Source organism: Haliotis cracherodii, unplaced genomic scaffold (genome assembly GCF_022045235.1).
Source record: "Haliotis cracherodii isolate W230 unplaced genomic scaffold, xgHalCrac1.p SCAF_39, whole genome shotgun sequence".
Lineage (NCBI taxonomy): Eukaryota > Metazoa > Mollusca > Gastropoda > Lepetellida > Haliotidae > Haliotis > Haliotis cracherodii.
Window position 1 is genome coordinate 1,206,987 of NW_027266296.1, and position 22,530 is coordinate 1,229,516.

General features: G+C 39.2%; 1 protein-coding gene across 7 annotated transcripts in view; it reads left to right on the forward strand.

Moving 5' to 3' along the window:
- LOC139478131 (uncharacterized) overlaps positions 1–22,530 on the forward strand; it is a 131,315-nt gene that overhangs the window by 91,215 nt on the left and 17,570 nt on the right. For 6 of the 7 annotated variants that reach the window (XM_071260458.1, XM_071260460.1, XM_071260459.1 and 3 more), the window contains 3 exons: positions 9,520–9,894; positions 13,108–13,324; positions 15,030–18,845. In XM_071260458.1, coding sequence (XP_071116559.1) covers positions 9,520–9,894; positions 13,108–13,324; positions 15,030–15,214 — 777 coding nt within the window. In that variant the 3' untranslated portion in view covers positions 15,215–18,845. Of the gene's footprint in view, positions 1–9,519; positions 9,895–13,107; positions 13,325–15,029; positions 18,846–22,530 lie in introns of those variants that run through there. The other variant, XR_011654293.1, reaches the window with a different exon arrangement.

The following is a 22,530-nucleotide window of genomic DNA, read 5'->3' on the forward strand; positions in this document are numbered from 1 at the left end:
ACATGGTATAAACAGTGAGAAATATTGGTTATATTACCACACGTTGTTTAGTATATATTTAATTTGATATAAATACTTTGAGAACTCTTTGATAGTGAAATGCCATTTATGTCATTTCATCAATGTTATTGTTATCTGCACCAAGAAAGATTGCTAACACATCATGGTCTTCCATCATCTCTATTTCAACATACATTTCAACATTAAGATTATCAATTAGAGTGGAAAAGAATACATATTGTGCTCAATTGTGTGTGCGCGCGTGTATGTGTGTTTTGTGCCTGTATTTACGTACAGCTTACGTACGGATGGGTCATGAGTGACCCAATGATTGAAAGCATAAATCGCTGTACTATTCCGTTTCCTATTCACAACAACACTCGATATGTGGTTGCAGAAATTCATCAGAAATATTGATTGTAAATGTAAAAATTGTGTTCAAATAATGAAGCAATTAGCAGAAATGAAACCATGATCTATTGTCAGTGGTCTTGGTTCATCATGTTACGCCTTGAGATAAAACGCCTTGAGATAAAACACCTTGAGATAAAACGCCTTGAGATAAAACACCTTGAGATAAAACACCTTGAGAAAAACACCTTGAGATAAATGCCTTGAGATAAAACACCTTGAGATAAAACGCCTTGAGACAAAACACCTTGAGATAAAACGCCTTGCGATAAAACGCCTTTAGATGAAACGCCTTCACGAACTGGATTCTGTCTATAGCCCACATGGGTACAATGTGTGAAGCCAATTACCAGTGGCCCCCACCGTGATATTGCTGGAATATTACAAAAAGTGGCGTGAAATTTCATTCACTCACTCCCCTCACGAATAGGTGTTCGTTGTGTTATAATTAGTAAGGTGTGGCTTTTTAACCTGGTAGCAGCGCTGTTTAAAGCCCCGTCACTCTAGGGTCAATTACGGTGTTAATCGACGATTCTCTGTGTATGTTGGAGCGAAATGACTCGCACATTCGAACAAGACTTTCATTATGTTCAGTAGGACCTAGACACCCTTAGGATGTGTTTCCTAGCGCAGGGAAAGACCAACAGTCCAGCTTGCCTTTTCTTTTCAAGGTATAATGTGAAATCCTGTTATAGCGGGCGGTAACTTTCCTGAATATCCGTCCGTATTATCGAGTGTCTGAAGGAGTATTGGATACATGTGGATGTATTTATGCATGTATGTGTGTCTGAAGTTTTGTGTCTGTGTCTTTGTGTAAGTATGCGTTCGTGCGTATGTATGTATATATGTGTAAGGGCGTAAGGAGCAGTAATTACACCGCCTCCGTGGTCTAGTGGTAGAGCGTCCGCCCGGGTCGCGTCACACCAAAAGACGTTTAAAGATGGTACTTGATGTTACCATGTCTGGTGCATAAAGGAGCTAAAACAAGGACTGGTCGGCTCGAGAGAGAGCACGAGAGAGAGCACGTACATGCACGTCGCTATATAAGTGCAATCATCTTGAACGCGACGTTAAACCCATATCACCTCACCTCACTGTGCAATAATCGTCCAATATGTCCAATATGTTGGTTTTTGCGGCTTAATAGGTTCCCATTAACGAGGTTCCATTGTAGCTGCAACACTGTCCCAGTGTCTCTTGAAGTATGTATCTGAACACCGAATACTGGAGCCGGATATGAACGGTTCGTAAATTATGACTTTACGAGCATGAATAATATTGACGTTGTTTCCTGTGAATGTTTTTCTCTCCTAACCCCGTGTTATCTGGAAGTGGACCTGGTCGACATAATCGGAATTGTCGCCGGCTTCCGTGTCACAAATACAACACTCGGTATCTGATTGCGGAAATTCATCAGAAATATTGATTACAAATGTAGAAGTTCTTTTTGGATAATGAAGCAATTACTAGTAATGAAAATATGATCCATTGTCAGTTGATTTTGTTGATAATCTCACGCCGTTAGATGAACCGCCATCACGAACTGGGTTCCGTCTAGAGGTGCAACAGCAAACGCCATGCATTAGACCTGCATTAACACATAGCGTTTGAGGTGATAAACCAATCATCTTGTCGGTGTCGCAGGGTAAAAATATGTTATTTTAGAATCATTTGCCTGATTTACGCTTTGAACACATGTCAGCAAGTATTTGTCCTCAGTGGTTCGTTTGCATTTCGGTAAATTCTAATTCCATTTGATTATGGTGGGTTTCTTTTCTTTCAAAACAGTGAATTCGATTTCTTTACAGTTGGCTTAGAGTCACTGTAATTTAAACTAATCGGTGATAGATAAACGTTATTGCTAATAAAAAGGTGATGGAAGCATAGTCCCATGAGTGAGTTGTTTTTTCGCTGTTTTCAGTCATATTCCAGCAATATCACGACGGGGGACACCAGACATGGGCTGCACACATTGTGTGTTTTTGGTAGTAGTAGTAGTAGTAGTACTAGTAGTAGTAGTAGTAGTAGTAGTAGTAGTAGTAGTAGTAGTGGTAGTAGTAGTAGTAGTAGTAGTAGTAGCAGCAGCAGCAGCAGTAGTAGTAGTAGTAGCAGAATATAGGGCAAGCTTGGACTACTAAAGCTTGGAATACTATAAAGTGTATTTGTACTCAACTCCTAACAAAATCGTAGTTCAGTCTTTAGTCTTCCATTCGATTTCCTCTTCATAAGCAATACATCATGGGAATAGCTCACAGTGCGAAGCTGCCTCCCTTTACCGCATTGCACTTTGAAAATAAGGCCATGGACATCAGATGTTTTCAGATTTGCGGGTGTTATTCCGTATTTCACAAGCGACGGCGTTAGTCGGAAGTGTCAAATGTTAAAATTTCCCCGATTTATTTTACAGTGGTCATTCGATCGGTTTCTACCTGATACATCGCTGATTATTAGTCTCCGTCAGTAAACACATACCTGTGTTCGTGGGTTACTTCCTGGTCACAATACCATGTATAATCTTACACACAAATTAAATAGCGTACTGTTCAAAGCGGCGTAAAGTATACATCATTTACTTTTAATGTTTGTGTCTTCCAATGACAGATATCATTCACCCGATGAAAGAGTGTGTGAGTGAGTTTGGTTTAACGCCGCCTTGAACAGTCTTCCAGTTATATTACAGTTATGTCAGCTTAATGTGGGAGGAAAGCCCGAAGTTTTGCAGGTCCCAGACGTTTACCACTTTTGTGAAATCCACGAGCGCGTGTATGGTGCTTACAAACCTAGGAACAGACACACACACACACACACACACACACACACACACACACACACACACACACACACCACACCACACCACACCACACCACACCACACCACACCACAAGGTAAGGTAAGCCCGTCCCGTCTGGAATATTGCTTAGAGCAACGAAAAGGTATTCTTCTCCATTTATATATTACCTTTAAATTAATTTTCTCAAAAGGCTTGGAAGCGTTGTAACTTTCTAAACACGACATCTCTGCTAATCAATGAGTGTCATTGAACAACACAATGAAAATGGAACGGATGTGGAATATTGTTTTCCATTAATATATTATCTTTGAATTACTTTTCTGGAACTCGTGGAAGCATTGTAACATTTCAAACACTCCATCTTTGTTTATCATTGACTATTGATGTCAGGACAAGACAGCACTAATACTCTCACAACACGCCCTGCCTCCCGTTCGTTTGATGTCCGATGCTGTTCGCGGAAGTGTTGTTGCTGAGCGTGGCTCGTGATAGAGATTCATGCTTTAGCATCTGGGGTGAATTATAACGTAATTCAAAGGAACAGAGGTCGGGTTTAGCTTCCTACCCTCAAAGAATTTGTTGATGGCTTCGATTTACATTCTTTACCTTCATCAGTCTCTGTTGGTTACATAAGTGGATATCAGTGACCAAAAACATTCTGTAAGTATTCCTGAGACTTATTTCTTTAACATGCTGTGATGGATTTAAATTGAGTTAACATGTGGTTTTCTAAATGTGCACGTTGTTTGAGGGTGTGATAATAATCGGGAGATTGGTGTTTTAGTGCTTTGTGCGTCGACTGCCACGATGTAGTGAACAGTCCTGGAAATGTTTGCACTATGTTAAATTCTAACAAGTGAGTGAGTGTGTTTTCAGTAAAGCCGCTTTTGACAGTACTGGCGTGTCGTGTCATGTCAGTTTGATGTGGGAGGAAAGCGTGAAGTGATGAATGTTTTAGATGGTAACCAGTTTGGTGATACTCACGAGCACGGGTAAAATCCTTTCCTTGTGACGTTCATTGGAATTCATAAGGTTATTTTGCCTCATCCATTTTAAGTCACAATATATATTATGCAAGAGCGATTAATATTAGATAGATGTGTTCATTTGATAAGATCAACCGTTTCTCTTGGGACCTGGTTCATAATTACTAAAATGTAGTTGGATTAAAAAATACATTCACATATAATGTCTTTTGTCCCAACAGATCAGAAACCACATTGTGTTGTGTTTCCTTTTGCGGAAGGGGATTATTGTCCACGTATTACCTTTTCTTAAATCTGTGAAAATAAGTGCATTAGTTAATTGCTTCTGCAAAATGTATGCATCCGAAAGGCGAATTTGTGCAATCCTCCGGACTGGCAACTTTCCGGATAAACAAAAAAGAAATTACTTTGTATTACACCATGGCACTGATGAACACTTGATTCTAAGTGTCACACTGACATTAAAATCAGGTATCTAACTTCATTAGACACCTCAAAATTAACTAACATTTTCATACAAAAATTGCGTGTGACTACATCTATCTATGGATAGCCTACATATCGATGCATATACCAATGGTTGTCGATAACCTATAACTATGTTTTTTAACTGTATTCGTTGAATTTGGAAACATTATCAGATGGTGACACTAAGTGTACACTACACAATCTCTTGGTCGCACCAACTTATCAAACAGGATGAAAAAAAATTCAGAACGACATGCAATTGAGTCAAACATATACTAACCTCAGAAGTCTCTCATCTCGCGCAGGGCCGGCACGTCTCCAGCTAAAAACGGCGGTATTCAAACTTACTTCAGGTTGGTACCGTTGGCAATGGTTGTGCCAGCAGGCTCATTTCTAACAGAAAATCATCATTTTAACTTTGAGCATACATATAACGTATCGGGATTGTCCTCTAGATTCACGCAATTTCACTACTACTTTGGCAGCTACGAACAGCGAAGAATAAATCAATTTTGGACAAAATCCTAAAATCATGTTTTTTCATTAAGTATTGCATTTTGTTTTAACGTGGGTAATAATAAGTTGCCCTTGGGGAGACGTTGGTTGATTTATTTATATTGATTTATTTACGTTGATAGGTCAAAAGGATCGGGCAAAAGTTGTCCAACTTTCCACATAAATAGAGTATGAAAATCGCAAACATTACCGAAACATTTTAGGTTTTCCCTGAATGTGCGCATTGATATATATTACGTCAAAGGGTAAGTGATGTGTCCGTCGGACAGTGACAGTAGCCAATATAGAAATATGTTTCTTATACGGCCGCGAAAGAACATATACGCAAAACAACAATTGCCTACACGAATTGTTTTTACTTGCCTTTCGCGGCAATCCATCGGTCTGTCCGCTGGAGTAACTGCCCTTTGTCAAAGGGAAGTTACTCTAACCCCAGTCTATGAGACGTCACAGCCACGGTCAGACGTTGTTGAAAACAAACCAGGTAACAATTCAAACATATTTCTGACAAATCCAACTATTTTAATTTGTGGAATACGTTCCACAAGCACAAATATGGCTATTGATCCCGCTCGGCAAGGACTAGTGCCCTCTCATAATTGTTTCGCAATTTATTGTCCAAAGTTGCCAAACTGATTTTCAGTATATTAGACTGTTCTTTTGATGATGATATCAATTATCCCAGTTGTTTCTCCAGATTCCCGATGGTTAATTCTGATCATGACTCTATCGCCGAATGACAAGGGTGACGCCATGTTTGTTTGTAAACAGTGAAAGTAGTCCCCACTTGACCTTTGATATTTGCATCTCTATCCGCATATGACCCCAACGGATATCGTTTTTATCCGTTGGCTTATTCCTGCAGAGAAACCTACCCATTATATGATAAACATATATACAAACATTGGACAATAGTATTAATATTAAACTTTAAAATAAATAAAGTACATTTAAAGAGCGATACTTCCGTGGAATTAGTAACATAAATAATCAATTAAAGGTCATAGCTGTGATGAACACTGTAAAAAAAACTTTACGTTATATATACAAACTAAATATGTTTAAGCCTCTAGACACGTTTGAATTTTGTGAAAAGGAATGTGTTTTGGTTTCCGTTTAGAGACTAAATACTTGTTTTAGTGATATAGTCGAAATGTTACAGTGAATATGGCAAGGGTTTGTCGCCTGTATTTACAGTTTTGGGCTTGTATTTAATTTGTGAGAACAACACGCTCCCTCCTATTCCCAAGCGCTGCAGCCTCTCTTGTGCTGGAGCCACTGCAGGATAGATCTGCTCACAACATACATGTACACACCTGCCTGCCAGTGCAAAGCTATTCATTTCTGTCAGTTGCATCCATTCGGCACATAGAGTTAACGCGTTTGAAGATTCAGATGTTATTCTGGACGGAGGATGCAGCATCTGGCTTACATATGTGACTTCACGTCCTTGTATAAATGAATATCGTGATAGAATAACTGTTCATAAATCATTGAATAATGCATATATACCGTACTACACTGCGGTAAAGCCGCCAGCGCATGTTTTGTTGGAACAAATCGAGGTCCATAATCTGGTGATTCTGGAATTTAGACATACGTCAAAGGGACACAACCCTGTTCAGCGCTATTTGGCTTTTAAACCACAAGCCGTATGTACCATCAAATCAAGGGTGTGGGTGTGAGTTTAACTGAGTTTAACTGAATTGCCGTGATTTCTTGATTCTTGATCTTTATATTCCATATTTCACATCTCGGTCCGTGGTGAAAATTTATGTCATTTTCTCTCCGGGCGTCTCTGTCAATCATGACGTACGTGACAAATTGTTGAAATATACACACATCAAAAACAGTCTTGTTGACGTCACAATCAAAGATACGCGTATTTACTCCTTAACTATCCTCACATAGCACTCAAGGTCTGAGCCGAGACAGAGCGTGCACTGTCTCCAACAGCGAGCTGTGAGTTTAAAACCCTGAAGGCGCAGGAAGAATGGAAAAAACGAATACCTATAATCTACCTAGCTTTGACTTGAAGAAGTGTTCTTTTGGGAAAGCAACAGAAATCAATTTCAAGATGTTTCTTCAAGAAAGACCTGTCGAAAGGGAACCCATCATTCACGGTTATTGCATCTAGGTTCTAATTTCAATTTGACATGCACGGTTGATCCTTTACCTCCCAATCTTTCTCGAGTATAGCAATTACACGCACTTCAACAAAAACGCAAGTTTTCAAATCAATAGGAGGCAGGGCGGTCAGAGCGAGGGGAAATGTCGCCACGTATTTCTGTTGCTGCTTCAGGTATGAAGTAAACTATCTGTAGAAGAAATATGGCGCTTTTCACGACACCACAGCTTCTGAAAATTGAACGTGTAATTAAAAGAACGAATCAATACTTTTGCCATTGAAAAAATGACAAATAGTGATAACGTTTCATATCATTTTACGGCGGTGTCAGAGAAATGAGCAATTTGGCTGTTGACACATAAATTCACATTGTCACATACCCCGAGTCAAAGGAGACAGATCGAATGTTAGCCATGTTATTTATATTGTCAGGGGCATGTATTTTCACCACTAAAAGTGTTTAATAGGAATACGATAAACATGAAATGTAGTTTAGCGAGATATTGATATTGGCGGACTTAAATGGCGCTTGGGTAGTTAGTGGGAAACGTGCTTGCTCGTTACGCCGAGGACGCAGGTTCACTTCACGCCAATCGAACAATGTTTAATATATTCCTGCATACAGCATCACACATCAGTTTATTTAAGACTTCCCAACTTGCATGAAACACAGAAAGATACAGGTCTTGGGTAAATGCCGGAACCCTGCATCACTTCGGGCTTTCCTCCCACATTAAGCCGACACACCGTCATATAACTGGAATACAGTTCAATACGGCGAACTTTAGCTACCTTTTCAAAGGTTATGTTGATTCAACGCTCGAGGAGTCACTCACTCACTCATCTTTAAGAAGTCCGAGAAGATAGGCCTATCTGCATCAAGACAAAACAAGGTGACCTGACTCCCGCTTGACTTCCTTATAATGGGAACACCAAGATGATGCATGTCAGTACTGCCCCATTACATGTTGATAACAGCATTTTACGCCCCAAACAACAGGATATCGTGATAACAGCAAATTATCAGGGACAAGCCTCTTCTCCTTGCACGCAAATAAGACAAGACCTCACCTGGGTCAAATATTCAATTATGCCTCATTGTCAACTAAATTACACGGAGTCTCAACATTCTGCAGTGACTCTGATAGGATTTAGGCAGGAGCCTTGATTTGCACTCCCTTGGGAAAGACTCGGCATTGTGGCAATTGAACGTTGATGGAGGTTATGTGTTGTGGAGGGTGCTGTGTCTCCGAATGCTTCCCTGAAGGGATATTATAGTGCATTATTTGAGGTCATTGCGTTAGGAAAGATGTCACAGTTGAAACGATTATGACGGCATGTTTTGCTAAACCGTCAACAAATGCTTTCAAGTCGCTGTGTTGGGGACGTCGTTTAACTGGATATGCCTATTTACATGATTAGTCTGCAGAATCGGTATGGGAACTATGGTCTAATATCGGCCTCCGTTTGTCTCGAGCTACGGATATCACTCGATTACTCGAATATAGAAATTGCAAGGGATTCCGAGGTTTTGGATTTGTTAATCAAGCAAATTAAATGGTTTTGCGTTCATGTTTCAATAAATCGAAAGAAATTAAGTCACCAGGCCAATAACTGACTATTGATTTCGTACCTTTGTCTACAGTTTCTTTGTGGGTTGGTGATTAAATAAGAAGTCTGTGAAATTATTATTGTTGACGTATTTATCACTAAGAATTGATTTCAATATTTTTTGTGTTTATAAAGTTCTTCACGTAGCATCCTGTATGCATGCAAACTGCATAAATCCAAGAAGCGGAATTACGCAACGAGTGTACACCAAGTTTTATGTTGAGACTTTAACAAATATTGTGGTTAACGAAGTTCAGTTAAATGTATATTAAACGTCAACGCCAAAGAACAACAAGTGTCGATTATCTGCCGAAACAGATTCCACCGGGCGTAAAATACGAAATAGCGGTGAAAAGTAACAGTAAATAAAATTATTGAAACCCTTAAACGCCCATAACTTGGTAAACAAAACATCGCTAAAATGATTATAAACTAAATTCATATTCAATGTACACGTATCACACAATAAATGTTCACATTCTCAAACACAAAACAATACATTGAAAAAAAGATATTGATTAATTAGATTATCTGAAGGTTTTGAAAATATTTTCATCGTTCAAAACATCGTAAAGACCTCTAATTTACCGTTCATTCTCTTTTTGCAGTTTACCCGCGACCATACAAAAGAAATAGAATTCATCCCTGGACGAAAACTCGTCATCGTTTGTGATGGAGCTAATGGACAGGCGGTGCGTACGATGGGACTTAGCGACGAGTTCGTACAGCATACGTGTAAGGCGTACGCTGCGGTGGCCGCCGTGGAACGCCCGGAGCAGCACAATGTTCCCATGCCGGAGAGACGAGTCCATAACTTGCACTTTGACCTGACAGCCTACGGGACAGATACAAGCGAATGTGATGGATTAACAGGATTCTCTTTGAAAATATTTGGCAGTTCCAAGTCCCGTTATATGACGCTTATAGTTCCAAAATGCGAATCGCCATTAGTGAAAACATTACGGGTTGTGTTAGATAGATCGGTGAGTATATGATCATATATTTATTATCACATGTCATTGTCATTATCGGTATAATTACCATCACTGTCATAACAGCTTCGAAGGCCATAATTACAGTCACCACCATCATTATCGCTATTACCATCGGCATAATTATCGTTATCGAGGTCATCGTTATCATTCACCACCATCAGCATCATTAGTGTCGCATTTCCGTGAAGATTCGGGTTAGAATTTGTCTTCAGCAACCAATGCTTCTCTCCTCCCGTGAAGATCAGGGTTAGAATTGTTTTTCAGCAACCTATGCTTCTCTCCTCCCGTGAAGATCAGGGTTGGAATTGGTCTTCAGTAACCTATGCTTCTCTCCTCCCGTGAAGATACGGGTTAGAATTGGTCTTCAGCAACCTATGCTTCTCTCCTCCCGTGAAGATACAGGTTAGAATTGTTCTTCAGTAACCCACGCTTCTCTCCCGTGAAGATACGGATTAGAATTGTTCTTCAGCAACCTATGCTTCTTTCCTCCCATGAAGATACGGGTTAGAATTGTTCTTCAGTAACCTATGCTTCTCTCCTCCAGTGATGACCAGGGTTAGAATTGGTCTAAAACAACCCATGCTTGTCTGTTTTCGTGAAGATCCGGGTTAGAATTGGTCTAAAGCAACCCATGCTTCTCTCCTCCCGTGAAGATACGGGTTAGAATTGGTCTTCAGCAACCAATGCTTGTCTCCTCCCGTGAAGATCAGGGTTAGAATTGGTCTTCAGCAACCAATGCTTGTCTCCTTCCGTGAAGATCCGGGTTAGAATTGGTCTTCAGCAACTCATGTTTGTCGTAATAGGTGACAAACAGGATCGTATCACAATTGATCTGATTGATTCTAAACATGTTATCACATCCGGACGGTGTGAACCGATGCTTATTATGTGAATCACTAGATTGTCTGGTCCAGACTCGATTATTGTACAGATGCGACATTCTCCTCCAATATTGCTGAGTACAAACAGACGTTTCCATCGCAATAAGAAATTGAGAGAGTTTTACGCTGTTTTCAGCAATATTCCAGCAATATACGGCGGGGGGACACCAGAAAGTGTCGAAACGTAGCTATGTGCATACATAGTCGATTCATATATATTTCATGAAAGTGCCAGTGTGTGAGGAGGTGTGAAAACTCCATGTGAAGGTTATACTGCAGGATAGCATCGCCCATTATGTTGACAAGCAACGTGTCATATTCAGAAAGTTCCTCTGAATGTCTTCCAAAATATTTCTGGAGTGATTGATGGTGTAACAGTGGCGTTGAAAGCTTAGTAGGGTCTTTCAGTGACATTTGAATTAAATGTACATACTCTTATGTGCCTAAGTTATTGAGAATTGTGGACGTCAGAACCCATCCTTCGTCTCGAAATAACGGTATGGAATGTGCGTGACGAGGACCAAGAATTATGACGCTTGAAAGAAAGTTTGTAATTTCCTTCGTCGTCCAGCCTCCTCGCCTACAACGAGTTGAGAATGTGTTTCACAAAAAAAATCCGATTTATCTTTTCAATATCCGGGAGAGAGAACATCACTGCACAAAGTTCATAATTTACTCCCTATCTTTAACTAATGTATGTTTTCAGTTTTGTAACAAACTAGAACTAAAGGTTTCCCTGAAGCCATGCATCCTCCAATACATAAAATATGGCCCCCAGATGCGATCGAAGCATGTTTCATTATCACGATAACAAACATTTTGAGGGTGGATGAAGATGCAGTTAGATTAATTAACTCTTTGAAGCTGGCTTTCGAAAGGCGAGTTGAGAGTCGTCCTTTAAAAGGGTCATTTTATTTTGCAAAGTTGTTGCTCCATTTAAAATGATACCGACTCATCGATTTTCGTATTGTATGTTTTTATCAGACTCAGTGAAGTGGTGAATGATTCCTTTGAACGTGAAGAAGACGGTGGAGTGTCCGCTTTTCGGGGAATTAGGCAAAAGTGCCATAGATCTTGTTTACATTTCGTTCCACTTTACGTCAAGACCGCATATCCCAGAATGCAACTCCGTGCTTTAAAGTCGTGGCGAAATACACGTATTAGGATGAGCTGCCATAGATCTTTCACGACATTTGGCAGCCTACTTTACGGAAAAACGTAAAATCCCACAATGCATCTAATATCGCAGTGAGATGCGTTAATAGAACAGACGTAAATAGCCCGCGGACAATGGACGTGTGAGAATTATTCCACTTCTCTCTGCTTCCTTCCAGGCCCACGGATATAAATGTGTCTTTTGAATATAAAGGCATTGCATGCAACAAACAGGCGGGCAACGTACTTCAGACGTTTTCAGACATTTGCTTAAAAAAGTCTGCTGTTGCGTGTCTTTCTTCTAAGACGTTAATACAGTGAAGTAGCATTCAAGGGTTCGTAAAGATACCGGTGTCTGATACTTTAACATGTATTCAGTCAGATTATTATTGTGTTACGGGTTTTCGGATAATGAAAACAACGTAGAGTAAATCTTTCTTCACTTCCATTTCTAATCAGTTAGCGGATGGGTTGGATTTAACGCCGTTTTGAAACTGTATTACCCCTATGCCATTGTGTGGCAGCTTAAGGGTAAGGGAGTGAGTTGGGTTCAAGGACGTTTTGAATAGTGTACCAGATATAACATGATATGTCAGCTTGATGTGGGGGGAATGTCCAAAAATGACTCAGGTGTCACACGTTGACCACTTTGGTGAAACCCACGAGCACGGGTGTGGCGCTGACAGACCTCGAAACATAATCGGGATTCGAAACAACTATCATATATTCTTCCAGTCCTTGTTTTATCCCCTCAATCCGGGGTACCATCGTCTATCGACCCGTGAAGATCCGGGGTAGAATAGGTCTTCAGCAACCCATACTTGCCGTAAAAGGCGACTATGCTTGTCGTAAAAGGCGACTTACGGGATCGGGTGGTCAGGCTCGCTGACTTGGTTGAAGCATGTCATTGGTCCTAATTGCGTGGATCAATGCTCATGATGTCAACACTGGATTGTCTGGTCCAGACTCAATTATTTACAGACTGCTGTCATATAGCTGGAATATTGCTGAGTGCGGCGTTAAACAACAAACCAACAACCGTTTAACGTCTTTTGTTATGATAGGACAAGGGGATCGAACCACCGAACTTCCGCTCTCTTGGTAGACGCTATACCCACTAGACTACGAAGGCTGTGTTTAACATTATCGTGTTGCTTTGTTTCAGATGATGCGAAACATCTTCATGAAATGCTTCAACACCTACAAGAGTACCTCTGAAAATTCCTTAAGTGACTCGTTCGCTCTGAAACTAATGAAATTCAGCCCACGACTCTTTGAGATCAAGTTGTCTCAGCGTTTGGAGACAGTGGCGTATTTCGAAGACTCCGACACTTTCGTCGTTGCCGAGGGAGATGCTGCAAGGTGCTACAATTTCCATACAGGTAACTACTTCAATCATTAATAATATATTGTCAGGCAAAGGAAAGTATAAACTTGAAAGTTGGATTGACCCAAAACAATTTTTGATCAGAATGTTACTTGCCAGAGAACAGTCGCTGACACACTGGAAACTTAAAGTTCAAAACATAACTATGATAACCGTATGAAATACATCACCATGAATAACCTTTTCTTGTTTGTATCATGTTTAGCCACCATGAAACAGGCTATATACTTCCTTTTGCACGGCAGTATAGAATGGATCTTAAGGAAATATTACACGTTAATGTGTACATGTATGAAAACGTTAATAAAGTTTTTAAAATACCTTCATCTTAAATTGGTTTTCCATGGGGAAAAAAATCATTTATTACAGAGAACCTGAAAAGATATTTTAGTCGACCTTTAAATATAGATTTAATGACGCTACATTGTTGATGTAATACTTGTCAGACAGTCGTATACAGTGTACATCAAAGACCAGACATTCACCAACAGCATCTATGTAGCATCGTAAATCAGCTCCGAGTCTCTTAAACGTATATGATACTGGAAGATATCACATCATTAATCGTGGTATTTTGCTTTTCCTTCTCATGAATGTTCCCTGGAATACAGCATGGTTTTATTATCTAATATGAAAAATATTGGCAATAGTGTTGTAATATATCATCATCTTCAATACAAGACTGAAGATTTCGATTTTTTCCTTATCAAGAAATAACATTACATTAAACACACCGTGCGGCACCATTTCCAATTTAGCGGCTGTGTTATTTGCAATATTGTCAAATCTTATATCAAAAGCAATACTTCAAATGCAGTTTACAAGATTGTTCCACAATCTTATATGTAAGGAAATTTGTTTTGAAGATTAAGATGTTTAACGACTTCAAAATTGAACCCTTTTATTTCAATTTGCGTTCTTCTGTATCGCAGAAAATTTTGATGGTTCAGACTAAAAGACACTAAAGTGTTTTTATCCCCTTGATGTCGCGACCAGGCAGGGTAACAACAACTACCATCCTTTAACGTATTTTGGTAAGACGTGAACGGAGATCTAACCACCGACCTTCGGCTCTCCTGAAAGATACTCTATCCACTAACCACGGAGGTGGTCATCGATAAAATAACAAAAACCTGTTCACATCTGTTTGACCAGAAGTGTGATATTTTACATGTTGTTAAAGTGGAGATGCTCCGACTGAGAAGTTAGCAATTACGTGTAGTCAGTCTCGATTATAGTACAGTATAGTCTGAACGTCACACTCAACAATGTTCCAACTGTACTATCTGGCAAAAGGAATACACATGAAAATTGGATTTGACAAAAAAAAATACAAACGTTGTAAAATCGTACTTGGCTGAATGTCTGGTATCTGTGAACCAACTCCAACTGATCCTGAAATACCTGCTTCACTCTGCTCATTACATCACCATCCAATAACTGCTTTATGTTTGTTTCATGTTTAGCCACCATCAAACATGGGTGTATATCTTTTGCCCGGTGGGACTTTTGATAAAGACAGAATATTGTTTCGACCACGGACACAAGACACACACACATTCTCTGACGGTAGATGCGCAAAAATTCACAACACATTGTTTGGGACAGCCAGAATGTCAAGCGAACTTGTTTGGGCTTTGTTTTTTTGTTTTTTGTTTTTTTAATTGTTGTCCTAACACCTCTCTCTATTTATGTTTTAGGTTTAGACGTCAACATAGGAATAAAAGGCATAATGACGCTACCAAACTTTCTCTCTATGGTTCCTACGGCCATGACGGAGCATTCTATCATGAAGGCGATGATGTACAAGTCTAGACAGGCGGACCAAGTCTGCAAAGACTTTGTCAAACATGGGTTGAGAGACTATATGTTCAGCAAGCATTGACCCTGAAGGCGGACAATTGATTCATTTTCTAAAAGTGACCAAGAACGTTAGGTGTCAGCTCCATGGCCTTGGGATAACATTGGAGAAATGGAACGGAACATCACATGAATCTTGTGGACATGAAGACGCCACGACATCCTCAGTGTCGTTCTGCAAGGTTATACCTGACGTTGGATCTGTTCACATGACGCTTATGGACATCAAGACGCAAAGACATCCTCAGTGTCGCACTGCAAGGTCTACCTGACGTTGGATCTGTTCACATGACGCTTGTGAACACCACAACAAGACACCAAGACTCCCTCAGTGTCGCACTGCAAGGTTCACATGACGTTTATGTCACACAGCTAGGTCATAATTGTGGACACCACGACACGACATCGCAACACCAAGAAACCCTCAGTGTCGTCCAGTAAGCTTATGACTGACTGATATTACATCTGTCAATATGACGCTTGTGAAATCAATGGCGACACGGCACCAAGGTGTTCTCTCTGTATCTGTATAGTACTGGCTTATATGGTATCTGTTTACAATGCACAACAGGCATTGATGGTGTGGTTCTTGTTTTTGGTGTCAAAGTTTCCGAGTCCCTGGTGCATCTTGTCGGACCTTTATGTTGCTGTTTCATTTGACATGTGCAAATTCAAGAAGCATTAAAGAAAGTCTGCAGAACATCATTGGTTTGGTGCCAGATACGGGACAATGGACAAGTAGGTAATGGCAAGTCCAAGTGTATGATCGTTAGGACGAATATATGCAAATTCAGCAAAAAAACATAGGGGATTGACAATACGGTCTCACGAACAGATTGTTCGGAGTATAAATCAGATTGAGTTATAAGCATCTTTGCATTCAAATTCATTTGGTGAAATCTGTCCAATACGAACACGGACTAATCCAGATCTCTGACAGTAACGGATAAAGTTCTACCTGGTTCTGCTGCTTCGAGCACATATTGTCAGGTCGAGCAAGCACTGGCATATGTCGCTTGTATGTCATCCAAACACACCAATGACGCATCTGTGGGGTCATGTGATCAAGTGGAACATACGTCCGTACATGTATCTCCACAGATGACCATGTCCAGTCCCCGAAACTCAAGAGTTAGTGCTACACTTTGGAAACAAAGCACTTATCTGCCCTGAGTATTGTTGTTGAAGATCTGAAATTATATTTTCAAAATGTGGATATTCTGTCATGGTTAGCCTTCTAGGGTCCTTTGTTTATCGCGGTAATTTTATGAGAAGAATGAATAGTCACTTTAAAAGGAGTAAAGAATTACTTCTGTATGGAATTTAGAATCCCTTTGATACCAATAATGTTAAATGTTGATGTGGCGTGTCGCTCGAATGACAGATAGTAATACTCTGTGGTATATCCTACATCGTGATCTTCTCTAAACTGAGGGGCAAAAGAAAGTGTACGGAGTTTTTTTTATTGAATTGAAAATTGAAAGAACTTTTGTTAAATTTTATAACGTGTGATGAAACCAGCTTGAAAAAGTGTTTTAAGTGTCTGTCAAGATATATTGGTTCAATGAAGACTGGTGTAAGAAATTACTTTGCAACTGTATGACACCTACCACGATATAAATGTATATTTCTGCCCCAAAAAGCCAATTTATTGATTCTCAAAGATAAGACGCCTGACGCCATTAGCAGTTGTGTATTATGCGAATCTTTTTTTTAATTTTGAAAAGTTTGAAATTAAATTATATTTTTTTTTAAATATAACCATGGAGAAGTATTCTTTGAGTGCTCCCTGAGCGTCAGTACAATTCATGTTGTGGATATAACATCGTAAACGCACGATAAAAAAAAACAGGATAAAATCAATAGAGAGGCATAGTTTTCTTCCTCCCTCGGTTTCATACGACGTACTTGTATTTCTAGTATTTCTCCTTTCGAATTCGAAAACCCGTCTCAAATAACAATATAGAATGGTGATTGAAATCGATAAATTATGAAATACAATCTGTTAAAATGTTCAAAGAAAAAACATTTTCATATATCTAAGTATAACTTTTGAACCAACGACCAGCTGGTATAGACCGTGTTCTTAGTCGATCGAGTTTGATGGAACATACGTCAAAATATACAACTTAAAACAAACAAGTCATCTTTTAAATTTATTATAAAACCGACAGATGTCAATGTCCGGATTAATGAAACATTTTAAACTGAATTTATCATCATCTTTTTGTCGCAATTCCTGTAGCATTAAAAAAACATGATGTTGTAATCAGATCCACGGAAAGCAGTATGTGAAAGAAGACATTAAAAAAGGAAACAGCACGTCAACTGCAGGAAGGTAGTGGCCACATGCACATGCCGTATGCAAGCTGATCGGAAGAACAGGGAAATTGCCTGGCAATTATGTTTCTGTGTTTGACATGAAACCAGGACTTCGAAACTTGTACAGGAATGACACGAGAGGTCACGAATGATGCAGATATATTCGTCTCCACTCGCCCCTTTTCGTAAACTGCAAGCAGTTTGGTCCGGAATGACACGAATGGGCACGGACGATGCAGTTTTATTCTTCACCACTCGCCCCTTTCAGTCAAACGCAAGAGGCTTGTACCGGAATGAAACGAGTGTTCACGAATTATGCAGACGAATTCGTTTCCAATCGCCCCTTTCCGTAAAAAGCACGAAACTCTTCCCTGAATGACACAAGTTGTCACGATTACCAAGGGGCTCAATACACTGAAAAGTCTTATTACGTTGTTGTGTTTTTTAAGATTTACGTATTGCAATAACAACTCATGTGCAATGTCTGACACAAGACAGATGTCTCCGTTGCCATGATTTCATGCTCAAAAGTTGTTTGATCAGGGTTACAACATTCAAGGCCTCAGTAAAGCTTTCGAAACGTTTTATGGTAGACATGTTGAGGACATTTCCAAAGTTGACGCATTTGTGACCAATACGATGTCTGATGCAATTCCCAAATCTGACTATACTCAAATGTAAATTCCCATGTTTTTTGCAGGTGAACAAATGACTTGCCTTTGCATGTGTTTGTGACTGGCGCCTCCAGTAGGGCAGGATAAGCTCCCCATTTCGCCAACACCTGTTATCATCACTATTTGATTAGTGACTCATAAACACGTGATTATGGTACAGTCGGAATCGTACAATTGACTAGTGGAGATCTGTTATGAATATGGAAAATTAATGGTGTTGTCCCTTTTACTAAAAGCAGTTACGCTTTTAAAAAGCTCCACTACACACCGTCGATCTTTGCTTTGGGTTACACAATATAAAGAATTCAATGTGATATGTTCCTCTTTGTCTTGGATGCAAAATCCAGCCATGTATTTTCATGGATGTTTGTGAATAAGGTCACGTGCTTGACATGTGTGTTATTGCAACAGCAGGTTTGCTTGTTTTTTTAATTAATAACATGTAATATCTGAACTTATATATTACTTTCATTAGCTTCATACTGTTAGATGTTTTATATCAAATATCTATTTTATCAAATAATTCAGTACTGTTTATAATTTGTTATTTGTATTGTCCTTATCGAAATTGCGGCATTGTTTCTTAAAACAGTACTGTTTAGTGAACATTAAGTATAGTTAAATAAGAGAAATGATAAAAATGTACATTTAAAAAATACAAATAAATAATTTCTAGTAATGAAAAGACCTCATGAGTAGATAGATACATGAATTAGATTTCTGGATTTAAAGATTAATGGCATACAACAGCATTTTGGTGTGAGGGAAAAAACAATTGTATGTATGTAACGGTAAGTTAACCATCATATTCTATCACCATTGAGTGCGAGAGAGAGATATGAATGCGATTAATTAAAGCAATGTTGCACATTTTGTATTAACATTCCGTTGTTTTGTTCCGTTTATCCATGTCAGTACATTGAATAAATATACATTCTCTATTGAAAACAGCTATTGTGTTACTTTTTGCCTACTCGCTTATGTCCTTGTTTATGACTTGGGCGTCCAAAGACATTTAAAACAACAAATATCCACTCTTCTCTAGTACCTCAATCACCAGGAGTTTGGCCGGACATCATGTTTGTTTCTTTCATTCTTTCTTTGTATGGATTCGAACCAATCATAGGCTTCTGGCTTCCTCAAGGTCCCTACCCATGTCCATTTAGATCGGTTGTTCGATCCGCGCCTGTGTCATTTTAAAATACGTTAAAAGATGGTACTTATTGTTACTCTGACTTTTCAATCTCTTTCATTCATATATTATCTTGAAAATAATTTTCTCCAGAAGCTTTAAAAGGTTGTAACTTTCTAAACACGACATCTCTGCTTATCAATGAGTATCGTTGAACAACAAAATGAAAATGGAACGGAAATGGAATATTGCCAACATCAAAGAATGATCAGTTTTCCATTTATATATTGTTTTTGAGTTCATTTTCTGGAAAGCTTGGAAGCATTGTAACATTTCGAACACTTCTTCTTAGTTTATCATTGACTATCGATGTCAGGACAAGACAGCACTAATACTCTCACAGCACCACCCGACTCCCGTTCGTTTGATGTCTGATGCTGTTCGTGGAAGTGTTGTTGCTGAGCGTGGCTCGTGTTAGAGATGCATGCTTTAACATCTGGGGTGAATTGTAACGTAATTCAAAGGAACAGAGGTCGGGTTTAGCTTCCTTCCCTCAAAGAATTTGTTGATGGCTTCGATTTACATTCTTTACCTTCATCAGTCTCTGTTGGTTACATAAGTGGATATCAGTGACCGAAAACATTCTGTAAGTATTCCTGAGACTTATTTCTTTAACATGCTGTGATGGATTTAAATTGAGTTAACATGTGGTTTTCTGAATGTGCACGTTGTATGAGGGTGTAATAACAATCAGGAAGTGTATCCGCGCGTTCCGCGTCAACTGACACGATGTAGTGAACAGTCTTGGAAATGTTTGCACTATGTTAAATTCTAACAAGTGACTGAGTATGTTTGGATTAAAACCGCTTTTGACAGTACTGTCGTGTCGTGTCGTGTCGTGTCGTGTCATGTCAGTTTAATGTGGGAGGAAAGCGTGAAGTGGTGAATGTTTTAGATGGTAACCAGTTGGTGATACCCACGAGCACGGGTAAAATCTTTTCCTTGTGACGTTTATTGGAATTCATACGGTTATTTTGCCTCATCCATTTTACGTCACCATATATGTTATGCAAGAGCGATTAATATTAAATAGATTTGTGACTGAGTATGTTTGGATTAAAACCGCTTTTAACAGTGTTGGCGTATATTGACGTGTCAATGTGATTGGGGAGGAAAGCGTGAGGTGATGAATGTCTATCGCGGTAACTAGTTTGATGATAACCAGGAGCACGGGTATGGTCCTGACAAACTCAATCAGGGTGACTCTTGAAATCGAACCCACAATCCTAAGTTTCTGACGCGACTTTACTCGAATTATATATCACGATACATATTATGCAAGACCGATTAATATTGAATAGATGTGTTCCTTTTATAACATGAAGCTACCCTCTTGGGACATGTCTAGCAATTACTTAAATGTGTTTTGTCCCAACAGAAACCGACACTGTGTAGTATTTCCTTTTGCAGAAGGGGATTGTTGTCAATGTATTATTTATTAAATCAGTGAAAATAATTGCATTAGTTTATTGCTCTTCAAAATGTATGCATCCGAAACGCGAATTTGTGTAATCCCCTGACTGCAACTTTCCGGATTAACGAAAAAGAAATTACTTAGTATTGTACGATGACACTGATGAATGCTTGATTCTAAGTGTTTATATAGAAATTGCGTGTGACTACATCGATCTATCGATACCCTACATATCGATGCATATACCAGTGGTTGTCGATAACCTCTACCACGCATACGAACTGTATTCGTTGAATTTGGGAACATTATCAGATGATGACACTAACTGTATACTACACAAGCACTTGTCCGCAACAACTTATCAAACATGATGAAATATATTTCAGAATACACGCAATTAAAGTCAAACACATACTTAACCTCTGTGTCCCCAAAACATCAGAAGTCTCTCATGTGACGCAGGGCCGGCATGTCTTCAGCTAAAAACGGCGGTATTCAAACGTACTTTGGGCTGGTTCCATTGGCAATGGTTGTGCTAGCATGCACATTTCTGACATTAAATCATCAGGTTTACGTTTAGCATACATGTAACAGATCAGGGTTGTCCTCGAGATGCACGCAATTGAACAACTAATTTTGCAGCGACGAACAGTGAAGAAAAAAATGAGGATCAGACAAAATCTTCTTTTTAATTAGGTATTGCAAATATTTTTAACTTGGGTTATAATAAGATATTCAGTGCCCTTGGCCACTTTTGGAATGTTCTAAAACAGCTGACCTATTAACCTGTGTGTAATTACGCGTTCCAAAAGAGTACAGTTTTGTTGTTGTCGTGGTAGAATGGAAATATACCAACTGTTTTTCACAACTTTGGGTAATCTAGCTGCATATTAAATACCTCTTATTTATAAATTTGATATCTCGAGCCCGTTTCCAAATTCAAATATGAGCTACCCAATCTACAGTTGTACAATGCTGCGCGTTCGGTTCGAAAATTCTATTTAGCGCGAATAAATCTACAGATAACAGAGCTCTACATTAAAAACGCAGAATATTTTCGTGTGAATATTCTTGTACCATATTAACTATTCAGGAAGTAATGAAGAGGTTAACAAGGTGCTGTCTAGACTGAAGTGTCTCCATGTTAATATTATAACATGTAAATATTGTTTCAAATTACCTTAAGCAGGAAAATCAAAACAAAATAAATCCAAACAACTTAAAATTGGAAATTGTTCAATAAAAGTCATAAGTAGAGTCCAGTTTGCAGCCATTCCGTATAAACCTGGATTAGATAATCCCCTTTAGCAATATTAATAGATGTGTCCAATGGTCGATTTTCGGATTTTGAGGCCCATATCCGCTCTTTGAGCGTCGAAAACAATAGGCGTTGAGAGGAACTGCGGAATACGAAATCCCCCGATCCACGAAACGAACAAACGCGGAAGAACGACACAGTAACGACCTTGGCCTTGTTTGTATTATTTTAGATTTGATCAATCAAAATCTGGACGTATGAGGTAAAGACTTTCCCCGGTGTCTCTTCTCTACTGAAATCTTTCATTAGTTCCGAGTTTCATACATGAAGTAGCGACCCAATAACTATACTGGCCTTGGTCTCCTTCTTGACACAATAGATCTACACCTCGCGTATGGCAATATATAACCTTCCCAAAGCTCTGCTGTTCGTCTTGACAAGATCCGGAGTGTGTGTGTGCGTGTGTGCGTGTGTGTGTGTG